General features: G+C 54.3%; 4 protein-coding genes across 4 annotated transcripts; 1 reads left to right on the top strand and 3 right to left on the bottom strand.

The window, feature by feature from the left end:
- Nucleotides 1-393: 393 nt before the first annotated feature.
- On the bottom strand, nucleotides 394-4,582 carry pyc (Pyruvate carboxylase; the record flags this gene model as incomplete). Its single annotated transcript, XM_066150674.1, has 11 exons — nucleotides 394-501; nucleotides 555-1,855; nucleotides 1,929-3,657; nucleotides 3,719-3,780; nucleotides 3,836-3,955; nucleotides 4,014-4,045; nucleotides 4,097-4,134; nucleotides 4,194-4,205; nucleotides 4,275-4,282; nucleotides 4,336-4,356; nucleotides 4,453-4,582. 11 exons carry the CDS (start codon nucleotides 4,580-4,582, stop codon nucleotides 394-396), a joined length of 3,561 nt encoding a protein of 1,186 aa, XP_066009769.1.
- A 5,485-nt stretch (nucleotides 4,583-10,067) lies between these two features.
- On the bottom strand, nucleotides 10,068-10,905 carry MPC1 (Mitochondrial pyruvate carrier 1; the record flags this gene model as incomplete). Its single annotated transcript, XM_032032478.1, has 3 exons — nucleotides 10,068-10,329; nucleotides 10,436-10,508; nucleotides 10,833-10,905. 3 exons carry the CDS (start codon nucleotides 10,903-10,905, stop codon nucleotides 10,068-10,070), a joined length of 408 nt encoding a protein of 135 aa, XP_031888531.1.
- An 8,400-nt stretch (nucleotides 10,906-19,305) lies between these two features.
- Nucleotides 19,306-20,125, top strand: CGGC5_v000432 (uncharacterized protein; the record flags this gene model as incomplete). The annotated part of the gene is made up of 2 exons (XM_032032481.1): nucleotides 19,306-19,585; nucleotides 19,689-20,125. 2 exons carry the CDS (start codon nucleotides 19,306-19,308, stop codon nucleotides 20,123-20,125), a joined length of 717 nt encoding a protein of 238 aa, XP_031888368.1.
- A 374-nt stretch (nucleotides 20,126-20,499) lies between these two features.
- Nucleotides 20,500-22,295, bottom strand: CGGC5_v000431 (uncharacterized protein; the record flags this gene model as incomplete). The annotated part of the gene is made up of 1 exon (XM_032037042.2): nucleotides 20,500-21,279. The coding sequence occupies one exon, from the start codon at nucleotides 21,277-21,279 to the stop codon at nucleotides 20,500-20,502; it is 780 nt and encodes a 259-aa protein (XP_031884327.2).
- Nucleotides 22,296-25,976: the final 3,681 nt, after the last annotated feature.

Here is a 25,976-nt window from a genome sequence, read left to right as displayed (position 1 = left end):
CTCATCGAGCTGCTTTCATCTGGTGCCCTGATAGAATTAGATTCGGGAGTGGGGAACTAAAGCGGGATATTGAAGACTATAGCTGAGATAGTGGTGGTGGTAGGGATGGTGATGTTTGAGGCTAACGGCGGTAGCGAGGAGTAACGGTACAGGGCAAAAGAAATGATGACGACAGACGAGGACGACAGACGAGGACGACAGACGAGGACGACAAGAACATTGACGACAAGAAGGACAGTGGGATACGTTCAATCATGGTATAAATTTGCTTCTAAGTAAACGTCCAAACTGCCAGATAACCGTTCGTCGCGCCCCAGACATTAGCATGTCACATAAGTTTTCGTAGTGCTTAAAATTCATAAAAAATGCCGCTCGCCAGTAATCCCCGCTTAATTAAGCCTTGACAATCCTGCAAACCAAGTCCGAACCATCGACTGAGTCGCCCTCCTTGACCTGGAGGGTGGAGACCTTGCCGTTGTGAGGAGCAGAGATGACCATTTCCTGGATAGGATGTTAGTATCGAGGTCATCAGCAGTATCGGCAGAGAAACTTACCATCTTCATGGCGCTGAGGACAGCGATAGGGTCACCCTTCTTGACATCAGATCCGTCCTTGACACGGAGCTCAACCAAGACACCGGCCATGGGTGCGCCAACCTGGCTAGAGTCGGAGGGGTCGGCCTTGGGACGGCTGACGTTCTCAACCGAGGCCTTGTTGTCGTCGACAGTGACCTGTCTGACTTCACCGTTCATCTCGTAGAACACCTCGCGCTGGCCAGTGTTCTCGCTCAGAGGGCCAATAGCAAGAAGCTTGAGAATGAGAACCTTGCCCTTCTCGAGCTCGACGTGGAACTCCTCGCCAATCTCGGGACGAGAAAGGAAGTACTTGGTGGGTAGGACGGAGAGGTCACCGTACTTCTGGATGAACTTCTTGTAGTCCTCGAAGACCTTGGGGTACATGACGTACGCGGCGATATCGCACTCGGTAACGGGACCGCCGAACTTCTTGTGGAGGTCACGCTTGACCTTGGCCAAGTCGACGGGCTCGAGGAACAGACCAGGGCGCTTGTCCAACTTCCTGCGGCCACGGAGGGCGTCGGAGCGGAGGGGCTCGGGGAAACCACCGTACGGCTGGCCCATCATACCCTCAAGGAACTCCAGGACGGAGCCCGGGAAGTCGAGCTCGGAGGCACGGGCCTTGACATCCTCAGCGGAGAGCTTGTTGGAGACCATGAACTGTGCCAGGTCACCAACGACCTTGGAGGTGGGCGTGACCTTGACGATATCGCCGAGGAGATCGTTGGCGTGCTCATACGCCTTCTTAGTCTCAGCCCACTGCGTTCCAAGACCCAATTGAGATGCTTGGAACATCATGTTGGTGAGCTGACCACCGGGGATCTCGTGCTCGTACACCTCGGGGTCAGGACCAGCGAGGTGAGCCTCGAATGGGGAGTAGAGCAGACGCAGCTGCTGCCAGTACGTGTCCAAGGCGCGGACGTGGCCGGGGTTCAGGCCAGGGTCGAGATCACTGCCCTCGAGGGAAGCAATGATGGCGTTGATGCTGGGCTGAGAAGTCATACCGGACAGACTGTCGGTGGCAGCGTCGACAGCATCGGCACCGGCTTGGGCGCAAGCGACCATGGAAGCAACACCCGTACCGGCAGAGTCGTGGGTGTGGACGTGGATGGGAAGGTCGGGGTACTTCTCGCGAATGCTGCCGATCAAAAGCTTAGCAGCGTGGGGCTTGAGGACACCAGCCATATCCTTGATGCCCAGCACGTGGATGTCAAGGGCAACCAGCTTGTCGACCAAGCTGAGGTAGTACTCGAGGTTGTACTTCTTCTTGGGGTTCAGCACTGAAAATTCGTTAGCAAATGTGATAATAGGCATGAATAGAACACAGGGGGAACTTGCTGTCTCCTGAGTAACACACGGTCCCTTCGACAACACCCCCAGCCTTGTGGACGGCCTTGATACCGACCTCGAGCTGGTCAATGTCGTTGAGGGCATCGAACACACGGAAGATATCGACACCGTTCTTTTTGGCCTGCTCGACGAAGTGGTCGATGGCGTTGTCGGGAAGGGACGCATAGGCCACACCGTTAGCTCCACGCAGGAGCATTTGGAAGGGGATGTTGGGGACTGCCTTCCTCATGCGGCGCAGACGGTCCCAGGGGTCCTCGTACAGGAAGCGGTAGGCGACATCGAAGGTGGCACCTCCCCAGCACTCCAGAGCGTACAGGTTGGACAGGGCGTGGCTGGTCTCCTTGGAGATGTTCAGGAGATCAACGGTACGGACACGCGTGGCCAGAAGCGACTGGTGGGCATCACGCCATGTGGTATCCATCAGAAGGCAGCCCTTGTTGGCGCGAACGGCCTTCGCGAAGGCCTTGGGGCCCTGGTCGACAATGATTTGTCTCCATCCCTTCTTGCAGGGCTGGGAAACATCGAGCTTGGTGCCATCCTCCTTGAGAAGCTCGGGCAGGATGATGTCACCCTTGAACTTGGGCTCGCCAATCTGGCCCTTGATGCTGCTGCCGTTGACGGCAACGTCACCGAGGTACGCGAGAAGCTTTTGCGCACGGTTCTGGCTGCCAATGAGGTCGAACAGCTGAGGAGTGTCGTCGATGAAGGTCGTCCAGCAGTTGCCATCGATAAAGGTGGGGTGTGTCAGCAGAGACGCAAGGAAAGGAATGTTGGTCTTGACACCGCGAATACGGAACTCGACAAGGGCACGGAGAATCTTTCTGCGGGCAATCTCGTATGTTGAGCCGTGGCAAGTGCACTTGACCAACATGGAGTCGTAGTAGGGGGTAATGACGGCACCGGCGAAACCGTTGCCACCGTCGAGACGGACACCGTTACCACCGGCAGAGCGGTATACCTCAATCTTTCCGGTGTCGGGGGAGAAGCCCTTCGCGGGGTCCTCAGTGGTGATTCTGCACTGGATGGCGAAACCTCTGGTGGAAATGCGGTCCTGTGTCAGACCGAGCTGCTGCAGAGTAGCGCCAGCGGCGATCTGGATCTGGGCGGCCACGATATCGATACCCGTGATCTCCTCAGTGATGGTGTGCTCGACCTGGATACGGGGGTTGATCTCGATGAAGTAGTACCTGTTCTGCTGGTCGACCAGGAACTCGGCGGTACCGGCGTTGCGGTAGTTGACCGACTTGGCCAGCTTGACGGCGTCGTTGAGAATAGCATCGCGAGTCTCGGTGGGGAGGTCCTTCGCCGGAGCAATCTCGACGACCTTCTGGTGGCGACGCTGGACGGAACAGTCACGCTCGTAAAGGTGGACAATGTTGCCGTGGTTGTCACCGAGGAGCTGGACCTCAATGTGCTTGGGCTTGTCGAGGAATCTCTCGACGAAGACGGTGCCGTTGCCGAAGGCAGACTTGGCCTCGGAGGTGGCTCTCTCGAAGGACTCCTTCAAGCTCTCCTGCTCGCGCACGACACGCATGCCGCGACCACCACCACCGTAGGCGGCCTTGATGATGATGGGGAAACCATATTGATCGGTGAAGCTCTTGACCTCCTCAAAGGTGGCGACGGCGCCTTCGGTACCGGGGACGACGGGGACATCGGCAGCGATAGCGAGCTTTCGGGCGGAGACCTTGTCGCCTAGCGAGTCAATGACATCGGCCGTAGGTCCGACGAACTAAAACGGGCCCCGAGTCAGTGGGTTGTCAGATTTTAGGGGCTGCTACAGGATCTCTTACAATGAGGCCGGCCTTCTCAACGTTGCGCGCGAACTCGGCGTTTTCTGACAGGAAGCCGTATCCTTTGGCGGTGGATTAGCACATGTCAAAATGGTGGTTTTTTTCGGGTGCTCTTACCTGGGTGAATCATCTGCGCGCCATGCTCGACGGCAATCTTGATGATCTCATCTCCAGCGAGATAAGCACCGACCGGGGTGTATTGACCGCGCTTGCCAATGACGTATGCCTCGTCGGCCTCTGTGGAACAATGGTTAGAGGGGAACGGAAAGGAGAAGCAGCTGCGTGAAGGACATACTTTGTCTGTGCATGGAGAGACGGTCCTCATAACTGTGATGTTTAGTATGCGAAACTTGGTTCGGGCCAGGCGATGTGTTTTACCTGAAGACAGCGATGGTGTGCAATGAAAGCTCGTGGGCCTACAGAGAGTCAGCGATGCGTCGCAAGATGTGATGTCGCAACCGGTTGGATTACTTACAGTTCTGAAAATCTAGACGGGCAGAAAAGTAAGCATTGCAGCTCTATATAGTACCTTGAGCGTCGAGGAAGTTCAACATACACGAATGGCTGAACGACTGTTAGCTTGCGTGAGTCAGGGCCGGATGAATGGATGTACTTACGAATTTCACCACGGTTGGCAACTAGAGGCATGAAGACACTGGTCAGCGCAATTCTCGAGGGATTGGTTCGGATAGCTCCTTCGAGCTTCGAGCCAGCTCAAAGAGGTTCAAGCTTACCCAGAATCTTCTTCAGGTGCATGATGCTCGAGTTGGCACGAATGTGGTGGATGGTCTGGGGGTCCTTCTGGACCTCCTCGACATCGCCGTCCTCGAAGACATCGTTGAATGTGGGCTGCGTCTGGGCCATGATGGGCAGTTGTGCAGCGTGTGGGAAGGTGTGAGGGAAGAAGGAAGAGAGTTTCGAGAGGGACAACGGCCTATTTTGAAGGGACCGAGGGGCAGGGAAAGCTGTTGAGGTCTCAAGTGCGAGACAATTGCGTCGGCTCTCGGTTGGCGGGGTGGTTTGATTTGGGTCTGGTCTAGGTTGGTGGGGTTCTCCCAGGTTTCCAATCCCAAGCTTTTAAACGCAACAAGCTCGTCGGACGTGCCGCTTGCTTGGGGGCGTGTGTGGTCTGGTCTCTGGCCGCCTGTCTTTCAGGTGCAGATCAGGCGCAGCAGCAACAGATGCGGCGGCGGCGGGTACAAGGGTCAGGGGGAACAGAGTCCAGATGAGCCGAAGCACCGAAGTAGAGAGACGCGCCGTGTGTAGTGGGCTGAGAAGTTGAGCCGACGGGATTCGATTCGACGGGGTCCTGAAGTGAGAGGACGTGGAATGAAAGCCGAGGGGTAGCTAGGGAAGCTTGCTGGCTCTTCGCCGGGGTTAGGTAGAGAGCTTCGATGACAAGCGAGCACAGCTCTTTCTCTCTTTCTTTTTTGCGCTCTTACACCCGTCCGACCGAAGGGTACGGGAGAGTGGATGTCGGTGGGTGGGGGGGGGGTATGACGGTGGTGGATGCGAACAAGCAGTGGTATCTGGGGGAGCACAAACGACGATGTAATACTATGTACGCAGCAGCAAGAACAGCAGCGGCCGGCGGACAGATGGCGGAGGACGAGGAGAGGAAGAGAAGAGGGACGGGATGAACACGAAGCTCGTGGGATGAGGGGATTTTTATTGTATCTGGGTTGGTGCCAGAAAGGTAAATGGCATGTCTGTCAGTCCTTCCCTCTTCGCCAGGGCTCGTCTCCTCGTAGGTACACCCCGGACAGCAGGAGAGGAGACCAGACCAGACCAGACCAGACCAGACAGATCCATCTGAGAGGGCCATGTCCATCCGTCGACTTCAGACCAACCTAAAGATGGCATTGGCACTGGGGCTGGCAACGCACGAAAAGGCCGACCTCTCCGCGAGACGTGGTGGTCGACTGTGAGGGAGTGGTGAGAAAGTAGAAACCGACTGGCGACGGCACCAGAGGCCCCTCCCCTGTCGCCCCTCGTCGTCATGAAGGAGGGGACCTTGTCTCCAGCAGCTAGCGCGAAGTAAAGGCATGCAGCCAGGTAGAGAAGTATCGGGTACCTCCATGTCGAGGAGCGAGATGCCGCGAGATGAGGTGCGTGGCAGCCAGCCAGGTGCATCAGATGGGAGGTGTAGCTGGTGGAAAGAGGACCAGAGGAGGGGGAGGGGTAGAGGGGTGTCCAGGTGGGTTTGCGTACCGCGGTACAATGGAAGTCCCAAGTCCCATCCTGAAGGACAGGCAGGTACGTACCGGACCTTTCTTACCTTCCTTACCTCCAGCGGACCTTACCTTTCTCTGGCTGCTGCTGGGACGGGAGCTTAGGCCACCCTGCGATAGCAGCTGCCCACTCAAAACAGCACGCTTTGTCGCGGCTACCCTTTTTTTTTTTTTTTTTCTTCCTGTCCCAAGCCTCATCGCCCTGAGAAATGCAATGGCATGTCTCGCCGGCATTCGGCGTTTGTACCTCTCCCACCTGACGACGGCGATGATCACGCTGCTGTGTGCCGTACATTTCATCGAGCATCCTTTGCCTCAAAGGGCAATGCAGTTAGTCAATCTTTCAATAGACTGCCCGTCCTCTGCTTGCTGCTCGTCGTCTGGCTGATGACCCTGGAGCCCAGATCCTGGTAGCGTAGCGTGCGGATACATGTGAAATCCCAACCTGAGATGGTGATACCTCTTGGCTTCGCAATGCCCCGAGAGCAGCCCTGAAGCCCTGAGAATAGCAGCAAGCCCCCCGCCCATCCCTGACCGAGAGATACCACAGGTGTTTCCACGGTTGAGATACTGGCTATTGCCCATGCCCACGCCCAGCCTCTCACTCTCAGTCTCCCCGGCGGGCCGGTGCCTTGACCGCAGCTCCTGAGACAGTTGCTGAGAATGCCCAGAGATGGGATCTGCAATCAACAACAACGAAACAAAACAGAAAGCGGCACCTTGATATCTATAGACTAAACGTCAGCACCGCCGCACATTGACTCAGGCCCAGATCCACGCCAGAGACGAGGGTGCATTCGCCGTTGAGACGCCAGCGCTTGCCATGTCAGTTTCCCCCTCAAACACAACTTCGAGTTACCTGACAAGTAACAAGTGTCCGTGGTAGTAAATCTAAAAGTAAAAAGCGATGATGGCGGGGTCGCAAAACACCGCTAGACCCCAACCAATTGGCCAACCACAGCCTGCCGATACAAAACTGCTTTCCTCCGGTTTGACTAACAGATTCCTGGAAGCAACAGAGCCAATTGCGGCATAGCGACAATAGCAGTTGCAGACTGCATTGGAGGGAAAATCCAGCCTGCAGAGAGAGTCAGAGTCAGGAAAGCAGCAACTGCCTGATCGTAATTACTTGCTTGAAAGAGCCAAGCACGAATTACCTACCTGAGGTGCCTTCACAGTAAGAGGAAAGACCAGCAGCCAGTGGAGGCGTACCTGACTTGTAGACCTAAGCCAATGGGATTGGCAAGACACGCCGAGTGCCGGTGTCTTGCACCTCCCCCAAGCACACACAACCTTGAAGCATTCATTCTGCAAGTGGTGGCGCCTGTCACAAGGCAAGCAAGGTTTCATGCACCAAAAACACTACACTGCACACCCTTCTTCGTAAACCAAGATACCGACATAATTTCCCCAATCCCGAGAGAATTGCACCCAGCTCGGCAATCCTCGCAATCTCACGAGCTCTTCACGGGACTCCCCAGAGCTTGAAAAGCCTGTATGGGCTCTCCCCGGGCGCGACCACTGCCGAAGGCCGAGGATAACACGGCTGTCCACCCGACTACACGGTCACGGATCGGACGTCCGCCTCTCTCGACGGCCTGACGTCCACCCAGCCCGTGCTTCTCTTCGGGACAACTCGAGGCGATATCAGTCGTTGCGATGAAGTTCTCGGGACGCCGTTCCTGACCATTTTCGCCCCGCGGTCCAGCTCGTCGCAGAATGCGGGGTGCACGGGGTGACTTGCACAGGGTTCTGCCTTTTGTTTACCCTTTGACGTCTTATTCTTTTCCAGACGGCTTCGCTAGGGAGAAAAACAATATCCGAAATATCGTCAACCTCGGCCTCTTGCACCGAGGGGCATGCCCGCAAGGCAGCGACCGCCGGCTACCCTTCCGCCACCAACCACACCAGCGGCCAGCCCTGGGATGGGATGGGATGCGATGCGACACGGCAAGGCAGGCCACGCCGACCTTGGCCCGGACTGGCTACTGGAACCGCCAACCGCCGCCGTCGCGACCGCCCACTTCACCTTATGATGTCCATCCAGTTGGATCATCACTGACCACATGTAACTACAAGACGGCAGCCATGAAGCCACTCGCCAGAAGCGCACCATCCCAGGCACAGGACCCAAATCGCCCAGGTCCCTCCGTCAAAACAAAACCGCGCAGCCCCCATATTACTCGAAAGTTATTCCCGGTCCACTGACTCTTGAGGTGAAATCCCCGGACCACGCTGGGCCTGGGTCTTGTCCCGTGTTCCCCAAGAGGAACACGTCCTATGAGATCGGGCACGCCAGAGACCGAATCATCGGCTTTGAGCCGGTGCATCTGGAGGTGCAACTGCAACGCGCCGTATCAACCATCTCGACTCGTTACACCGCCAAGGTGCCACTTTGGATCTCACTTGTGCTGCAAGCCTGCGGGCGACTCGGCCAGATTATCCTGCGCAGTTCAAGCCCAATGTTCCGGGTCGTTTCCAAGACTCTTGGCCCCCCATCGAAGCCTTGACGTCCCCGTTTTCTCTTTTTCTCGCTAGATCCAATCGCGTCGATATCAAAGCGCGAGCGGCATTTGCAACAAGGAAAGAAAAAAATTGCCTGCTCACCAACCTAAACCCACCATGCCACACCTACCATGGTGATGACTCCCCAACCACATCTGGATACTCCGACGTCGGCTCTGCCGGCATCTCGTTCCCCAGGCCCCAATTCACTCAAAGCGCGCAAGCAACATAGTGCGTCACGGTGTATCTCCAGTCCGCCAACGAGGCTGGACGACGATGGAGTTGTCGATGGTAATGAGAATTAGCCACAACATCACTGCACTATGCGACATTTATTTCAGCCTGGCCGCCTCAGCTCCTGATATCGGTGCTGGTCGCCCCCCTTCTCCCTGCCACCTTGCGTGATCGCCTGCCGTGTGTGACTCTTTCGAGTCGGCGGATATCAAAGGTTATTTGAGGCATACGCAGCAGTCTTCGTACCCGCCCTGCACCCCACGATTAATAACGCCGGACTCCAGCGGTGCATGCGCGGCGGTGCCAAGGACACCAGGGACGAGATGGATCTACACTCGGCCGGCCGTCCGGCGAGATCATGCCCAGGTGCCAACATCGACAGAGAGAGTGGGGGTCATGTCGGTGCTCTCGCAGTTTCGGAGAGACATCCACTATTCAGTCTGTCCACGTTCGAGCAACCTGTGGACGAGATGAGACGACACCTATTTTTGACTCATCGAATCTCTCTCGTTGTTTGTCCAGAGTCCTGGTCAACCCCTCCTCGACCTCCTGTCTCTGGCCCCGGCCCTTGAAACAAAGCGCGAATCGCCCGAAATAGGAGGGCTCCGCTCCGCTCCGTCCAGCTGTCACTGCACCACCGACAATGGATGCGCGCAAAAAGAAAAACTACGAAGAAACTCACGGGGAAACCTTTCCAGACTTCCCATAGTTCGGATCAAGGCCCCGAGAGCGGCGGTCCACCATCAAAGCACCGCCGCTTGACCATGATTGCAACCGCCGTTGTCACTGCTACCCTCCACATCCAAGTTCCAGACCTCTTGGCTATCGCGGCCAAGAGAAACTCTCTCACACACACTTTGTCACTCAACCTTTTTGAACATATTTGTCTCTTGCTCTCACAGTTCGAAGCTGGCACACGTGCCAGAGATCCCAGAAACAGTTTCGCTTTTTCTATTATACGAAATAGCGGGCCGGAGACTGAACGACAAAAAAGGCCCGCGTCCTTGGATGTTTGCCCCGGGGAATCAGGGGTCCCCCGTTCCCGGGAGAAAAAAAAAGACGAAAAAAGGCATGTCCACAATGCAAAGGTGATGATGGTACAGTAAACCGCCAGCTACCACCCACGTTTCACGCCCCAGCTGGTGATGCGGGGGCCAGCCATGACCTCTCAGACGGGGATTCCTCCTATCACGTCTTCATTCACGGCACTCGTGGTCAACGAGACTCGTAACAACCCTCCCGGGCGTTGCGAGAGCCGCCCCCACATCTCAGCTGGTAACCACCTCGACGGCGTGGAAGCGTCAATCCTACGCTCCCGAACGACCCCCACTCTATCATAAAGAAAGCTCTCTTCCCCCTTCTCAAGGTATGTCGAGGGCTTATTTGCCAATGGCCTTCTCGACCTTGGTCTCGACGGCGGCAGCCTTGTCCTTGACGCCCTCGACGGCATTCTTGGCATTCAGGGCCTCCTTTCCGCCCCAGTGGTTGTACTGCAGCCAGCGGTAGCCCTGGGTGAGCTGGGCGCCCTCGTTGACGAAGTGGCAGAGGAAGAGGAGGTAGTTCTTGGGCTGGACGGCGAGAGAGTAGCGCATGAAGGTGGCGGAGTATATGCAAAGGGCACCAGTCATGGAGCCGGAGATGCTGTTGTGTGGTGTGCGTATCAGTATATCAAAGTTCCTTATCAGGGTGCGGATTCGCGGATGCAGATATCGCGATTGCGATTGCGGGCGGCGGCGGGGAAACGTACAGGTCGGGAGACTTTTGGGTGTCCATGACGGCGGCCAGAGGGATACCAAAGTTGGAGACGGGGCCCCAGAAATCTGTTGGTCAAGTATTGTTAGCTAGATCATTCTCGGCTTGACTCATCCGCGAAGCTATCGCGACAGGCTTGAACCTTCCCGGGCCTCCGGCGCCGGAGCTCCAGGCCGGTGACGGCACAGCTCCTTCTCAGCCGCAAGCCCCGGAAACGATGCAATTTGCTTTGTTCGGGCTTCCCAGAGCTTCCCATCACATCGCGACAGCAATCTAAAGCTTCCAGAGCTTGCGATGCTCTCCCTTTGGGGAGCTTGGGTGCGGACAATCCCCGCTAACTCCGGCCGCGGACCCTCCACCTTGAAAAAAATTCGAGAGGGGAAAGCACGTACGGGTAGAGCAGACATAGTCCGTCACAGGGTTAGACCTGATCTTTGCGTTGATCGCCTTGACGATAGCAGCCATTTTGTCGTCGTCGGATTAGGATTGAGAGGGGAGGGGGAGCGTGGTCGTGGTCGTGGTTTGGCGGGTTGAAGAGGTGGTGGTGGTTTTGTTGAGCTTTTTGCGCTGCGGCTCCCGAAATTTCGCGCGACACAGCAAGCACAGCAGCAGCAGCACACACAGACACTGTCATTGCGAGGGAGGGAGCATTGGCCGTCCGTCCCCCGGCGGGAATAAAAAAGTGGGTGGTGTTCGGGAATTAGAGGAAGAAAGCAGAGTAAAAAGGTGGGATTTGATTGGTTGGATGGAAGCAGGTCACGTGGCTCGGGTTGTACCTGTGTTTGACAGGTTTGGGACGAACATTGGACTTGACACGAAAGCTTGGCCTTGAATTCTTGGTAGTGAAGGTTGACGGATTGGGAAGTTGTCCACGGGGGGCAAGATTGGTGTTTGAACACCTTTGGGGTGAAGTTGAAGTTCAGGAACAGAAGTTTTGCCCCGGGCTGATGATCTAAGTGGACTGGAGCCTTAACTGACCTTCCCGCGTGGAGGCCATGCCATGCACCCCGTCACATCTCCCCCCCCCCGTTCCCGTCCGCCGCATCTTGCATCTCGCAAGTCTCTTTTCGTCGATGAGCTTGACATGTAGTCAAAGTAATCTTTGTGGGGACCGTGTGACTTTTTCCCGGGGTGTAGTAGTGTAGGTACGAATGCTTCCCAGTCCCGGTGGATGGATGGGGGCCCTCTTCGGGAAGATGCGGGATCGCAGGACCCGAGGGCGCGGGATCTTCCCTCCCTTTCCCCCCTCGTCCGGTAAAGCACTTACGCACCCCGCCTCGCTTTTCCGGGTCTCTGCCTCTGCTTTGTTTCTGGGGGAGGGAGGATAGAGACACGCCTCTGGATTTAGGGCTGGGGTCGGGTGGTTTTGGACGTGTTCTTGTTTGGGGCGGGTATGTGCTAGGGGCGTGGTTGTTGCAATTCCTCTTATGGGTCTGTAAGGGTTGTGTAGGTCGGGAATTGGAGAGTTGGACTCGGCGGCTTGGGGTGTACGCCACCGGGTTCGGATCCGGAGGGGAGGAGGTGGTGCGGGAGCAGCTCCGGTTGATGCTGCTGGTTGGTAGTTTAGATTTGGCTGGGCTTTTATTGGTAGATTGATAGATGGGTTGAAGGTGTAAGAGGTGTACTTAGGATTGCCGAAGGGGACCGGACCTGTTGTATTGTTGAGCCTTTGTGTTCAAGGGTCCGTGATGATGTCTTCCAGTATGCTGGCCTTGACAGGAAAAGCAGGGTTCGGCTGGTCTACTGAACATCGTGATGTCGTGAAAAGCTCGCCATCGCAGCTATATAAGAAGCCGTGCCTAGCCCTGTGAGTATGGTTATTCTTCAATCGAAATCTTTGTCATCATTGGTGCGTTATGTTCATGACGTCCATTGAATAAAACTGATGGACTCGCATACTTCCGGCCCACGTACAGAGCCAAGGGGTAGGTTCATGGGCTGTATTATCTCTGGGCTCTATCTTTGTTCAACTCCCGCTGACTATTCGGGATACATGATGCCGGTAGTACGACGACGGGTAGGAATCTGCCACCAGTAGTAAGAACGGCGGTAATCACTGGCTGGAGTTGTCAGACTCTTTCCTACACACGAGTTCACCCAGTACGCCTGTAAAAGAACTGACATTCTCCTCGCGTCTGAGAGTCACATCTAAGCACCTTCGACTTTAAATAGCTCGGAAGGGTTCCTGGTTGTCGGAATTACGGTCCGAGCAATCACCACCGCCGTTCACAGCACTTCAATGGCTATCCGAATGAGTTCTGTGATGGCCCTATGACGCTTTTGGGGAAACATCGTTCATATATAACTACGAGTTTAGCTATGAGTTATGTGAGTTTCAGGAGAGACAATCTGCCTGCGTTGTAATTGCTTGTGCTATTAAGCAGCAAGTTGTATATAACGCAGAACACAGCGTCAACCCAAATCGTGGCACAAGTTATTAGCGATACACCGTCTGTTACTTATTCGCAGTTGTAAGGAATAGAGAAGGCACCAGTGATTCGAAGCAAGGATAAGGGTCAGGTAAACCACCTCGGTTGCTTGCTATAAAACATTCCCAATATGCTTTAATAAATTCCTGAAGCATTTCGATTTATTCAATCTCGTTAGCGAAGGAGAAGAGCAGAATTACTTGCCTGTGCGATTTAGTCTTTGTGCTACAAGCATACTTTTATATACTAGAAAGCGCTACTGTGATAGCAGTCCTAGGACTTGTTTACTCAACGCTTGCTTCTGTGCTCGCTCTTGCTGAGCTTTTGTTGGTACGAGAAGGGCATGTTGGAGGGCTAAACTTGAAACATCACGCGAAATTGATCCCATCTCACAGCATGAATGCTGATACAAACAGCCTTCTCGATCTCAAAAATCAGGTCTCCAACGACAATGAAAACGGGGTTCATATACCTAACACTGACAATTCCCCAGAGCTGTATAGCACAATTGCAATGTTAGGCAACGGCAAAAATGTCATTGTAAGCTCATGTCGGTCTTATGTCGTCATCTCCGGCATCCGTTGAGTATGCTGGGAGAATCATGGATTGGGGGTAGCACATCTTTCATTACCACTTGTCTAGGTCCTCTTGTAGCATCAGAACATGTCAGCCCGGTACTCAGCGAGCGAAGTCAGTTGTCAAAGCTGAGGTAAAACGCAAAACGCCGCCAATATTGTGTCCGGGACCGAATTGCCTGATGAAGTCAGTCCATCTTTAGATGTAATTCCATAACAGTCTTTGCCTGGTGACATTCGTCTGCAAGAATGGTCTCCGGGTGGTCGCCGTATACATGCATGCCTTATGAGTACTCAACGAACCGGTGGTTCCAGTGACTACGAGACAAGGAACAGAGTCGGGCTTGTGTGACTTCATCATGATCATCCATCATCTTGTGGCTATTCTCCAAGGTATAGCCAGGGCTCCGTGAGGCATAGAGACGTGCTGCGAGTTGCCCGTACGGTTAGTTCTATTCCGAGCGAGTCTTCGACAGATGTTACGTTTTTTTTTTTTTTTTTTCAACGTTCTATTCTCTGAGTGAGACAACCGGAGAATGCGAAAGAAGAAGTCATTGGGCTGAACTCACAATCTTAAGCCAGTGAGTCTTAAAGTAGCAAGATCACCAAGATATCCCTAAGGCTGTCTTGCCATCCGGGCAATGCGCTCTTTAAGGTGTCCATGTAAACTAGCCGTCGTGAGTGTGAGTGCTTCCGTCAAATGGAGATTTGGTTCTGCAGAGTCTTCGTCTTGAGTTCATAGGAATACTTCCTCAGAAATAACCAGAAAATCATTACAAAAGCGGAAGACGAGTTTCTATGAAGCACGACAGCCTATGCTGCGGACAACGCTGAGATGATGCAACATCAGTGCGATAGAAGCGTAGACACACTAAAGCTTCGTCGATCACTTTTGCTATCTACTTTACAGGAAGTGCAGATCGTTCTTTTATCACAATATCGGCCGATCATGATTCGACACAGACAAGCTGAGCACGATAACCCGAAACTTTGCGCTCCCGGGCGATGTCGCCATCAACGTCCTCTATCAGTGTTTCTGTGATCATGAACATGCTGAAGCCTATAAATTGTCGCTAATCCAGCATTTCAGGTATCAACTCCGTAGAGACAATGAGAGTCGATCTCGTGAATTATGAAATACAGGGATATTAGAGCCTGCCCGACTATCTTATGTCTCGTAGGCGGCCAGAGCTGTGGTCAAGCGACGTGAGGAATCCAGTCGAGCTATCATCATTAGATAGAATACGTGGACAGAAGCAGGGATAATGAAGGGCGACGAGTGCACGATGCGTGGCTTAGACTGATTCACTTAAGGGGATTTCTGACATCCAGGCCCGAGAAATCCTTCGAACTTTGATGCGTGGATCCACGAGTACGATTGTCATGCAAAGAAGGTATGGCAACCACTTTATATACATAGAAACCAAGGAAAACAACAAGAAGGATGTCCGTCAATGCAATGATGAAAACCTAATGAAATTCAATACTGGATGCTGTTCCTCCACCTAAATGCTGAGAAATAAGTCTTAAGTATCGCATAAATGATACAAGGCAGAAATTATTCTCGGAGAATTTGGTGACATGCGGTAGTGGTATTGGTTGATTGAGATACCTGAATGGGTAGAGGCCGCCGAATAGTGATAGATGGAGCCAGGGGTGGATAGGACAAGGCGCCAGTAAAGAGAAACTCTCGCCCGCTGTCACGCCAATGGTGCTTTTGACCTTTTTGTCATTTGGAATCTTAGAAGCATTGAAAGAACCTTTGTTTTCTCTCGGGATGCAGTGCTACTGAGATATTTCTTAAAAAGACTGCATTGAGAGACACTCAAGCTTAGGTAGATCTATATTGTCAGACTCTGGAGATCTTGGGGCGATGGTAATACTCTAGTGATATCACCTGCATCCGCCCAAGATTCGCGATCGGGGTGGTATTCACACTGAATGGCGTGACGGTTCAAAGAGAAGAAACGAGCCTATCGTCGTGTGAGTTTTAAGTGACTTGAAGATTGCGCAGCAGAGGATAATGGGGAATACTTTGTAGATGACGAGAGTGATCAGGGACGATTTGCCGCTCGCGAGGTCAACTCCAGCAACATGGACAAGAATGACAGGGCAAACCTTGACGCCAATGAACATCACGTCACGCACGTCTTTCACACCAACATTGTGCGGATCTCACAGGAGAATAGAGGCAACTCTGAGGCAACTCATCTTGACTAAGATTCCGATGCCGGAGGATCTTGGAGCGCTTTCTCATATGTTTTTCCTTTTCATTATCGTCTTGATAGTGATGATATTAGAACACATCAGCCGGCAAAAGTGTGCGTCAACTTAGTAAGCGATATGCATATTGAGGGAACGTTTTATTCAAAATGAGACTACGAGGCACGATTTCATTCATCTTACGGTATAAAAGCATGGACGCGGGTGATAAAGATCCGCATGGGGCCAATCCATGTTGCAGCCCTTTCTCTGGACAAAATGTCATCATCGCAAACGCAGTCCTCGGTGTAGGAATCCGAGGGATTGTTTCTTCTTCTGTTCTCAAGTATCTAAAACAAAGTATCAGTTAACGTTCAAGAGTGTCAATAATCAACGAATGACAATGGGCAGGGGCGGACGACAACAACCACTACGCGGAAATGGGCGACACTGTCCAAGATATCTTTAGGTCAAGACATAGCTTCTTTTGACTTGAGATAAAGTCTTGGTACCCTACGGCACTAGGAGGCACAAGTATCAACGAGACATTCTGTGTTCTGGCGTTTCTTCGTCATCCCAAGGTATTTCCTTTTATGACATGAGTTTTGGGACATCGACAGGCCCAGCAAACACTGCGCACATCACAGAGATTTGGCCTTGTGAATCCAGCTGGTCGAGGCCATAAAACTTAGGGGAACACTTCCAAGCAAATGGCAATCGTGTGGGGTTCTTCATAACCGGATCAAAGCCATGTAGACTTGGCATAGTGGTAGATATTTAGCACATGAAGGAAGCGAAGCCCTACATGTATGACTCCGGAAAACCTATCCAACGTGAGTCTGAACTTCAATCAGTTACTACTTTATGTTGTTGCCTGCCGGCTGTTGCGATGAATACGTCGTCAACGACAGAAACATTGACATGAGGCCTGGGAACCCGAGGCGGTCTTGACAGAGACACCGACTTAAACTGTCCTCTGGGAACCACATGAGCCTTTTTTTAGAGACATGTTGAACGATGCGTTTGAAAACCACCCAGCTATATGCAAAGATATTTCTCATGAAGTATTGAGTCTGCTGAAGTGCTCCTCGGATGCCTATTAGTATTCAGTCGCGCGAGTACATGTGTCAACCCGGTTTGTCTAAGAGGCCAAAACGGCTCTTCCTCGCATCATGCATAAAAGGGAGACATTCTGCATCTGGATTTTGAGACAAGGCACAACAGAATACTTTCGATCGAGTGCTCACTGTTTCGTCGAGGGGAGTTGTCCAAAACAGACCCTCTAGGCTTGGTCTGCCAACCTTCTGCTGAACCTCCATGCATCGCATGCTATGCCAAGGCACCACACAGGGTAATACTTGGATGTATGTTTCGAAAACAACAGAAATTATGATCTTTAGCGGAATCGTTGCCCGAGAGATGGTATGGACCGGGTGTATATGCCCGGCACGTTTCCTACCGTGAAGGACCATAGTTCAAGGCCCAGCGCTGGCTGAAGGCGTTGATCGACAACCTGCCAAAGGAAATGGTCAATCATTCGTCCTGGGTCTGTTATTGAGGGCATTTGAAGGCTATCTTCGCCACTCCCATGCTTGAAGGGTTGGGAAGACTGCGCATGCGGATTCTGTTGCCTGCGTAGTCTTGACGGCCCCCATCTTCAACCTGCGGAGTGTTGACCGTCCCACCCACAGTTCAGAAGACTTACCCAGCCGTGCTCACCATAAAAGTTCATCCCAGCTCTGCCATCATCAATATCGAAAAGCCGTCCGTCCCTCTGGAGTTGAAGTCCAATTCCAAAATCAAATCGCTAAACAGCCAAGCCTTTGAAACGGCCCCCTCCACCCACCCAAAAAAGCCCCTCCCAACCAACACGAAAAAGCGAACAAACCTCTCATGATCCCAGCCCTCCCTCTTCTCCACAGACCGCAACTGATCAACCACCGCCCTAACCCAGAACCCGCCTAGCGCCACCCTCCATCACGTTTTTTTTCATCTGCTAGCGCAGGCCAGTTCGTGCACGGAGCACGCAGCTTTCGAAAGAGAGCTCCCGTCAGAGCTCTGCGGAGGAGTCCAGTTTGGAGGAGCTTTCGCAAATCGCACGCAGCTGGGGGACCCTGTGCCTGTGCCTGCGCTTTGCCCAGAGGTTCATGTCAGTCATCAGAGACAAGGCCCCGAAAATCCCCAGCCATCTTCTTTTTTGTCCCATCTGCGATTCTCAGTCGCAAACTCCGCGAAATGTCTCAGAAGGCAGACTTTCCATAGCCCATAATCCGTAGTCCTCGCACAAATCTGCAAAAAAACAATCAGTCAGATTTCCAATTCCCTCTCACCGCCGGTTTCTATCAGAAAAGGCAAACAAGAGAAAATACCACATCTCACAACGTCGTATATGCCCCAAAACTCTCGACTGCAGCGAAACCTGATTACCCAAAGCGCAATTCGCACATTCAATTGGCCCTACCACGTTCTGGACTCTTCAACAACGGACCAGGCCTACATCGAAGAAACCCTCGCTACCAGAAAGCGACACCCCGGCCATATCTTGGTTTCCCCCCTCCGGTTCACCTCTCACACCCGCAGAAAAAGAGGGCATCCCGTCCACATTTTTCCCATATTCCACATTCCATACGGATACAGACCACATCATCGCTCCCGGCACTTCTCCCCGTCCACTCATCGACAATCGCCAGAGTAAAATCCCCGGCACTAGCGAAAAAAGACGAGACGAAAACGCAGCAGAGAGGAAACGACGGAGGCTGCAAACGCACACTCGCATCGCGAAGAAAAGAGTCCACATTGCCCGCTGCGCGTCCTGGCCTCTAACCTTGCGTCGTCCACTTCTTCAAGCAAACCAGACAGCTCCACGATCAAGCGGCCCCCCTAGCTTGAACGGAATCCAGAACGTCTGATCTTCGAACCTAAGCTTTTTCACCTTGAAGCCCAAGGTGACCAGTTTTCGTATCATCGAATTTGGCCCAATTCATCCTCCTTGAAAAAAGCTTTAAAAAGGCAGATACCCCCATGACTAGCCATTTATAGCTTTTCATCATCATCAAACAGCTTCAAATCCAAGAATAACCAAACCCCACGTGCGCAAGAGCAAGAAAAAGCCCCAACGTCGCATTCTCCATTTCTCCAGCCTCACACACACAAGAGGGGCGGGGGATACAAAGACAAGCGCACGAAAAAAACGGGCGTGTGTTCCAGGTTACACCGAATCCATATCTTGTCACTCACTCTCTCACTCTCTTTCCGCGCTCCGTGGTGGATTCCTCTTCTCCCCCCAGTCTCTCTCACACACACAAACCCACACTCTCTTCCTCCACGTCCACTTCTTTCCCTCCTCCACTGCTCTCGCTTCCCTCCCATCCCTCACCTTCCTCACCCCTCTCACAAGGAAAGCCATTCCAGCACAGATCCCAAGCTGGTCCTTCTTCAACCTTGCTCTCCTCCATCCTCTCCCCCAGCTCACACAACCGAACCACGCCAACAAACCCGCCACCAGCCCTACGCACCCGTCCCGCGAACTACTCCCAGCAGCGAGCATCCATCTTCCCTGCCCCCAGAACCAGAACCCCCCTCCCGCCTTCAATTCCCCTCCTCTAGACAGTTAGACAACACCCTCCAGATAGAGAAACTACAAGGAAAAAACCGCAACAATGGGCTTCTTCGACTTCGACAACGGGTCCGTCCTCTCCCACAAGTCATCCCACTCGCGCCGGCACTCCTCGCACCACAAATCCTCCAAATCCAAGCACCGCTCGCGCTCCAACTCGTCCTCCCGCTCAAAGAGCAACAAGCGGCACAGCGCCCCGAGCATCGTCGGCTCCATCTTCGGCGGCGGCGACGACCACTACAGGAAGCACAACTCGTCCCGCTCCAGCTTCTTCGGCATCCCGAACGCCTCCCGCTCCTCGTCGGGCTTCTTCGGCTTCGGAGGTACGTCGTGTCTCTGTACTCTGTGCCCTACGTCTCTGTGCTATCCTCCCCCGTGTGCCCCGCGACATCCAAGACATCCCACCCACTAACCCGCAAAACCCAGGCCGCTCCCCGTCCTACTACAAGCGCTCCCCGCGCTCCGGCTTCCTCCACAAGACAATGAAGCAAGTCAAGCGCCTCTGGCGCGACCTCGTCTACTACGCCAAGAAGCACCCCTACAAGGTCCTCGCCCTCGTCATCATGCCCCTCATCACCGGCGGCTTCCTGACCGCCCTCCTCGCGCGCTTCGGCCTGCGCCTGCCGCCCGGCATCGAGCGCATGATCGGCATCGGCGCGAAAGCCGCCCAGGGCGACTCCGTCGGCCTCGTCGGCGAGGCCATGCGCATGGCCACCACCGGCCTCGGCGCCGGCGCGCGCGGCGGCAGCGTGCACGTCGAGCGCGGCTACGACGGCGGCATGTCGTGGGAGCGCAGGAGCGTCGAGAGGGAGGGCGGGTGGGGAGACGGGATTGTGAACGGCATTGCCAAGATGTTTGTGTAGATTGACACCTCCGAAAAAGAGGGGTCTGGTGATGATGGGTTTATGAAAGGTTTCGTCTGGGACGAAGGGCAGATTGCGGTTTTTTTTTTTTTTTTTTTTTTTTTTTTTTTTTTTTTGGGAAGGTTATATCCATATATCGATTTTGGGCGTTTGGGGCAAGGTTAACATTCTGGTTCGTCCCATGCTTCTGGGGTCGACCTGGCGGGCGCATTTACATATAGATGCATGATGCATACGTTCTTAGTATAGATCAAGAGACGAATTACGACCTTAGACATCAATTCACTTGGAAGAACACAACTGTTTAAGTGGTTGAGACGGATTCATTAGGAAATAAGGCTCTATTATGCATACAAGACAACGCCAGACGACACTCATTTCTTCTTTTTCCTGCTCGCGACGGGCTTCCTCTTGGATGGCGACGGATTGGACGACTTCTTGCCCCGCGACGATTCACGCGCTGGCTCGCGGGACGCAGCCTCTTCAACAACGATGGCCTCCCTCCGGCCGCGCCTTGTCTGCGGCGGTGGCGGCGGAGGCTCGACGATCTGCGCGCCATTCCCGGTACCATCGCTGGTGCTCTCCTCCGTGCTTTCCTCGCTGCTACTGTCGCTGGATGATGCCGACTCCGGAGGTGGAGCCCGCGACCTGGTCACGCGCGAGGTAGCTGGAACCGTAGGAGTCCGTCTGCCATCTGTTGAGCCCGACACGTTACGCCGAGCTACAATGCCTTGGGCGCTGGAACCCTCCGTCTGAAACTGGAAAGGATCGACCGCAGCCTTCGACTTTGACTTTGATGATGTAGACGACGCCGGCGACATGTTGTCCGAGGCCTGGCGCGAACCCACGTACGCGTACTGGAATGGCGACGAACCCCGAGGTTCGCCGCCCGACGGAGGACGCTGGGAGGAAGAAGTTGATGAACGGTGGCGTGTGCGAGAAGCGTTCGGGGGAGGAAAGTAGCCCACGGGAGGCATTGCGCCTCGGTTTTGAACCGCGTCGAAGGTGCCAGGAGACGGGTGGAGCGGCAAGTCATCGTCCGCAGTCGGAGACCGTCTTCTAATCGGTGCCTGCAATTGTGACAGCGGGATGGAGTAGCGTTGCTCCTTCTCCTTGCGCCGTTTGCGCTCTTGCTTGCGCGCTTCCTTTGCCATGCGTTTCTTGTGTCGCTCCAGCGCAGCCATCTCGTCCTTGTTGAGCTTGACATCTGCTCTGCCCTTTTCCTGGGCACGGCGGATGCGAGCCAGTGCTGTTTGTACCAACGCCTCCTCCCGCTCCATCGGCGAAAACTGATCCCAATCGATCTCGAACTCGTCTTCAGAAGAGTCGTCGTCTTCTTCGCTGTCGTCCTCGCTGCTGTCGTCTTCGTCCTCTGACTGATATTCGTAGCCCCTCCGCGATGTGCCCGTCCTGTCACCCAAGTCTGTACCCGTAAACCGAAGCGAGTCGCTGGCGATCCGCTTGCCCCTCGAAACCAAACCAACGCCTTGTATATCCGAATCGTTCTCGTCCGTGTCTAGCTCCTCGACTCTCTCTCCACTATCCCAATGCCCCCGTTGCGCTGCTCCCTGATTCCTCCGCCCGCGCCTCGATGGTCTTCCCCGTTGGGGCGCAAATTTGGGAGCTCGCGGCCGACCGTCTAGACCGCCTCCCCGGAAAAAGCCTCATCGATGGGCTTGTCCATAAAAGCAGCGTGGCCGAGAATGACCACGCCAGAAGCACCGATGAGCCAGAGCAGCGTCGAGAAGGGCGACGCGAACAGGCCCACGGGAATGGCGATGACGAGGAGACCGGTCCACAGCTGGGAGGTGGAGGCGCGGAAGGTACCGATCTCGAGATCACGGCCGTCAAGCTTGCCGATGAGAAACATGCCTGCAACGACGAAGATGATGTCGAACAGCAACAGCCAGTTGGTGAGCAGCGCGTAGATGCTGAGCATGAGGAAGACGACGCTGTAGTTGCTGGAGAAGTAGGAGAGGTTGTAGTTCCATCGCGACTGGACCTCGCCAAAGTTGCCAGGCTTGGAGAGGCGCTTCATATCGAAGAACTCGCCGACGGGACGCAGGTTGGCGAACCTGGCGGTCAAGCCGCCGGAGCGCATGCTGTTGAAGCGGTCCTGGATGTTCAGGCGGGACGTCAGGGCGTCGATGGGAATCTGGATGCGAGCCATTGTGTCGGTGGTGGCCGGTTAGGGGTACGCGTGGAGATGGATAGGAAGTCGAAAGAGAAGTGTCGAAGTGACGGTCGCAAAGGAGTTCGCAAGAAAAGACAGTGGTCTATTTGAAAGGGTGCAGGTTAGCGGGTTGTGCAGGGTCGGTCAAAGTGGAAGAAATGGAGGCTTTGAAACAATTGGATGGGTTTAGGCCATGTGTCTTTTCAGCTCCATTCCGCCAGGGAATTAGCTTTTTTTTGTTGGACGCGGACGACAGAGCAGTACGTAACCCAGGGCTTGGGCCGCAGACTGGAGATGCACCTTGTGCAGGCAGCGACAATACGGGACGGGATAGCTTACCTTGTGGAGGCGGTGACTGGTTAGGTCGATGAAGCCGATGACAGTGTCGTCGTGATGTTGGTCGTGTGCGTTGCGTTGGATGCTCCGGAAAGCAGTGACCGAACTTTTTTCCGCGTTTTCTTTTTTTAATTCCCGGATGCTTTGCTGGATCCGTAATCTCGTCAACACCTCAGGGGTGCTGATTGATTCGCGCTAAAACGGCGCGGCGTTGGAGAAAGGGGCCCCCTGTCGCTCCAGTAAGGCAAGGTATCGTCCGGTATGCGGCGACGGGAGGGCAAGATTCGCCGGGCTGAACGGTCGACAGGCCGAGACCGAGAGAAAGACAAAAGTCGGAATGGTTGGTGGAATGGGGGTGGAGAGTGCGCCTGTTCGGACGGTGGGAGCAGGATGAGCCGAGAATGAAAGGGAGCTTTTGTGAAGGTGCGGGCAGCGATAAAGGCACCGCAGATTGGTATCTTGTAAAAAGGCACTTCTCCTTCTCTCACCTCCCTCGGGGTGCTGGTGAGAGCAAGGTGTCGGGTCGCCTATTCGTTGCCCGTGTCGTGACGGTCCGTGTTCCTCCTGCAGTCACCGCGTCAAAAGAGGCATCTCGACATCCCCGTCCAACTCGCAGCAAACGAAGAAGGAGGAAAGATGAGGTACAGTCGACGAGGACACGAGCTAAGGGAGGGGATATGTGGTAGGTTAATAACGAAGGAAGCGGAGGGGAGAGGACGAGCTCTGACCGCCCCTCCTCGCTCTTGCACGAATGCAGACTTTTCTGTACGTCAGGCACCTTCGGAATAGGTGTGGTGAATGGTGGTGAGTGACGGTACTGAGCGTGTGGTAGGTTGTCGCAGGTAGCAGCTATCTATCTGACTTTCTGGCTGTCTACGACCTTGGCCGGCGCAGCCACCACCACCACCTTACATCACCATCACTGCCCAACGTCTCACTGCCCACGCAGCACAATTCCTGTTTCTCTCCCATCGGTGGTGTCCCTGCCGTCGCCGTTGCCGTTGAGAGTGCCGCACTTTCAGGATAAGCATGAGTCGGAACGGCAATGGAATGGACCGGACAAGACAAGGACGTCAGCCTAGCTGGGTCGCTCATGCAGGTGCTGGCAAGTGAGAGGCGGCCAAGTCAACGAGAGGCTGCCGAACGTTTCTACACCGCATATGCGATGCGACTTATGGATCTCTAGAAGAAGCCGGATGGGTCCCCCGAAGCACCGAAGCTTCGTGGTGATGGGGCCGGGGATCTGGGGTATGCAGGCGGTGGGCGGTGGGCGGTCGGAGAGGTCGGACGGCAGCAGCTGTGGTCTGTGATGGAGGGCGGGAGGCGAATTGGAAGCAAACGGAGCGGGCCAATGACGGCTCAGCTGTACCTAATGGGAGAAGCCCAAGCGACACCACGCACGACGCTTGTGAAGCTCAAGTGAGGTGTTGCAGTTGTCCCCAGGGACAGCCCCAGATGCCCGAGTGACGCTACTGGCATACCAAAAGCAAAGCCTTGCCTATTACTACATAGCATCCGGATCGTGACATGACGCCAATGGGAGCGGTGGAATCTGTACTGGGAATGGGGAGGAAAAGAAGGGATGACGGGTGTGATGGCGCGAGTGCTTTTTCAGCCCAATGCTGTTGGTATTGGATGTCAATGCGTACTTATCCTGCAGCGCAATTAAGTATTCCTTCCTGTCAGAACCTACCTCAGTAGGAGACATCTCACATGCGGTTCGCTTATCAATTTGTGCGGGTGCCTTCTTGTTCTGGAATCGCGAGTCGTGTTGAACCAACAGACGGCGGGCGCAAGTCGCATGTCGCATGTCGCCTGTTCCAACCAACAAGATGCGACTCTGAGTTGGAATGGTATCCGCGATGGAAATTGATATTGATAGATATTGGTATCCGTACGAGTTGGGAGGCAGGGGACGGAATGGTATACGGCTTGTATGGGCAGTTCCGTGCCAAGACGTACCTTCTCTACGAATCTACAGAACGAGAGACCTTGATATGCGCACGAGTTGGGCAGGTACGATCCAGCTCGCGTGCCTTCCTCCTGCCCTTCGTCGCTTCCCGTTGCATGTCTGGCAGGCACAACCAGCCAGCAAAACCAAGCAGGAACTACCTTACATACCTTACCTGAGAAACTTGGAAGGCGTTGCGTTGCACATGGACAACACCTTCTTCGGTTTCCTTCCCGTCGGACATTTCTGGGCGGGAACGTAGCACTGCACCGCACCGCACTGCACCGCACCTCACCTCACCTGGGCCAGACACAACGACGGGCAGGAGAAGAAATAAAGTCGCGATGCAATGCTCCCCCAGAATGCAAGTCTTGCCCGGTTTGCCTCGCCAATCACAGCACATTGCGCGGCGCCTCCTTCCTGCTTGCTTCTTCCCCTACCTAGGCACCTTACCACGCTTGCCTGACCTTACCTGCCGTGCGTGCGTGCCTCCTACCTTACCGCACCTAAGCTTCTTGCATCTGCTGTCTTGTGTCTCTCTTGCCTCCGTCAGATGCTGTTTCGTCCTGCCGCGTCTTTGGCTTTTTCGAATCTGCCAGGGCCTGAGTCTGAGTCTGAGTCTGGCCATCCCATCACCACATACCCGCACAACATGAATATGTATCCATGGATGGACATTGCATCTCATCCCATGTCCAACCGAACGAACACACACACCAACGGCGTCCACACCACACACCAACACCACAAAAGTTCGGAACGAAAGTGAACCAACGACCAACGATATCCACGACCCCACCCACTCCACAAAGCTGTTGGGGCCCTGATCAATGATCATCTCGCGGCTGCGATGACGGCCCACTTGGTCAGGGCGCCCGTGGGTGAGCTTCCTTGACTCAGGATCTCAGGATTCGGACGACCCACGCACATGAGCTGTTTGGAGCACAGCTGTTTGACCGCGACCGACCACCAGTTCGCAGCTCTTTCTCCCTCGACCCTTCTTCCTTTCTTCGATCACGCATATGAGCTGGCTGATTAGCGGTTCAATGGTTCGGTGCCCGCTGATACTGTACCTGCACAGAGAGATGCAATGCCGCTGCGTTACGATTTACCTCTTCTTGCAGGCCCCAAGCTTACTTTGCCTTACCTTACTTTGCTTCCGCACCGGTCCCTGCCATCTTCCAGACACTTGCATGGTTTCTTTCCTTTCAATGGAAGGCTGACATTGCATCTCGTACGAATACCCTGCCTTGGGCCTTCCCTGCCCTTGCTCTCGCGCCAACCGAACAATCCATCCATGAAACTTCCCTCCCGTATCCGTGCAAAATTGCAACCAACGTCATCTCCCGCACCTGTCCATCACCATCTGCTCCTCCTCATCCCCCGACGCT

Source organism: Colletotrichum fructicola (genome assembly GCF_000319635.2).
Source record: "Colletotrichum fructicola Nara gc5 chromosome Unknown KSG_Nara_v1_contig01, whole genome shotgun sequence".
In the NCBI taxonomy this organism is placed as follows: Eukaryota; Fungi; Ascomycota; class Sordariomycetes; order Glomerellales; family Glomerellaceae; genus Colletotrichum; species Colletotrichum fructicola.
The sequence above is the reverse complement of the archived record's forward strand: the minus strand, read 5'-3'. Positions and strand labels throughout refer to the sequence as shown.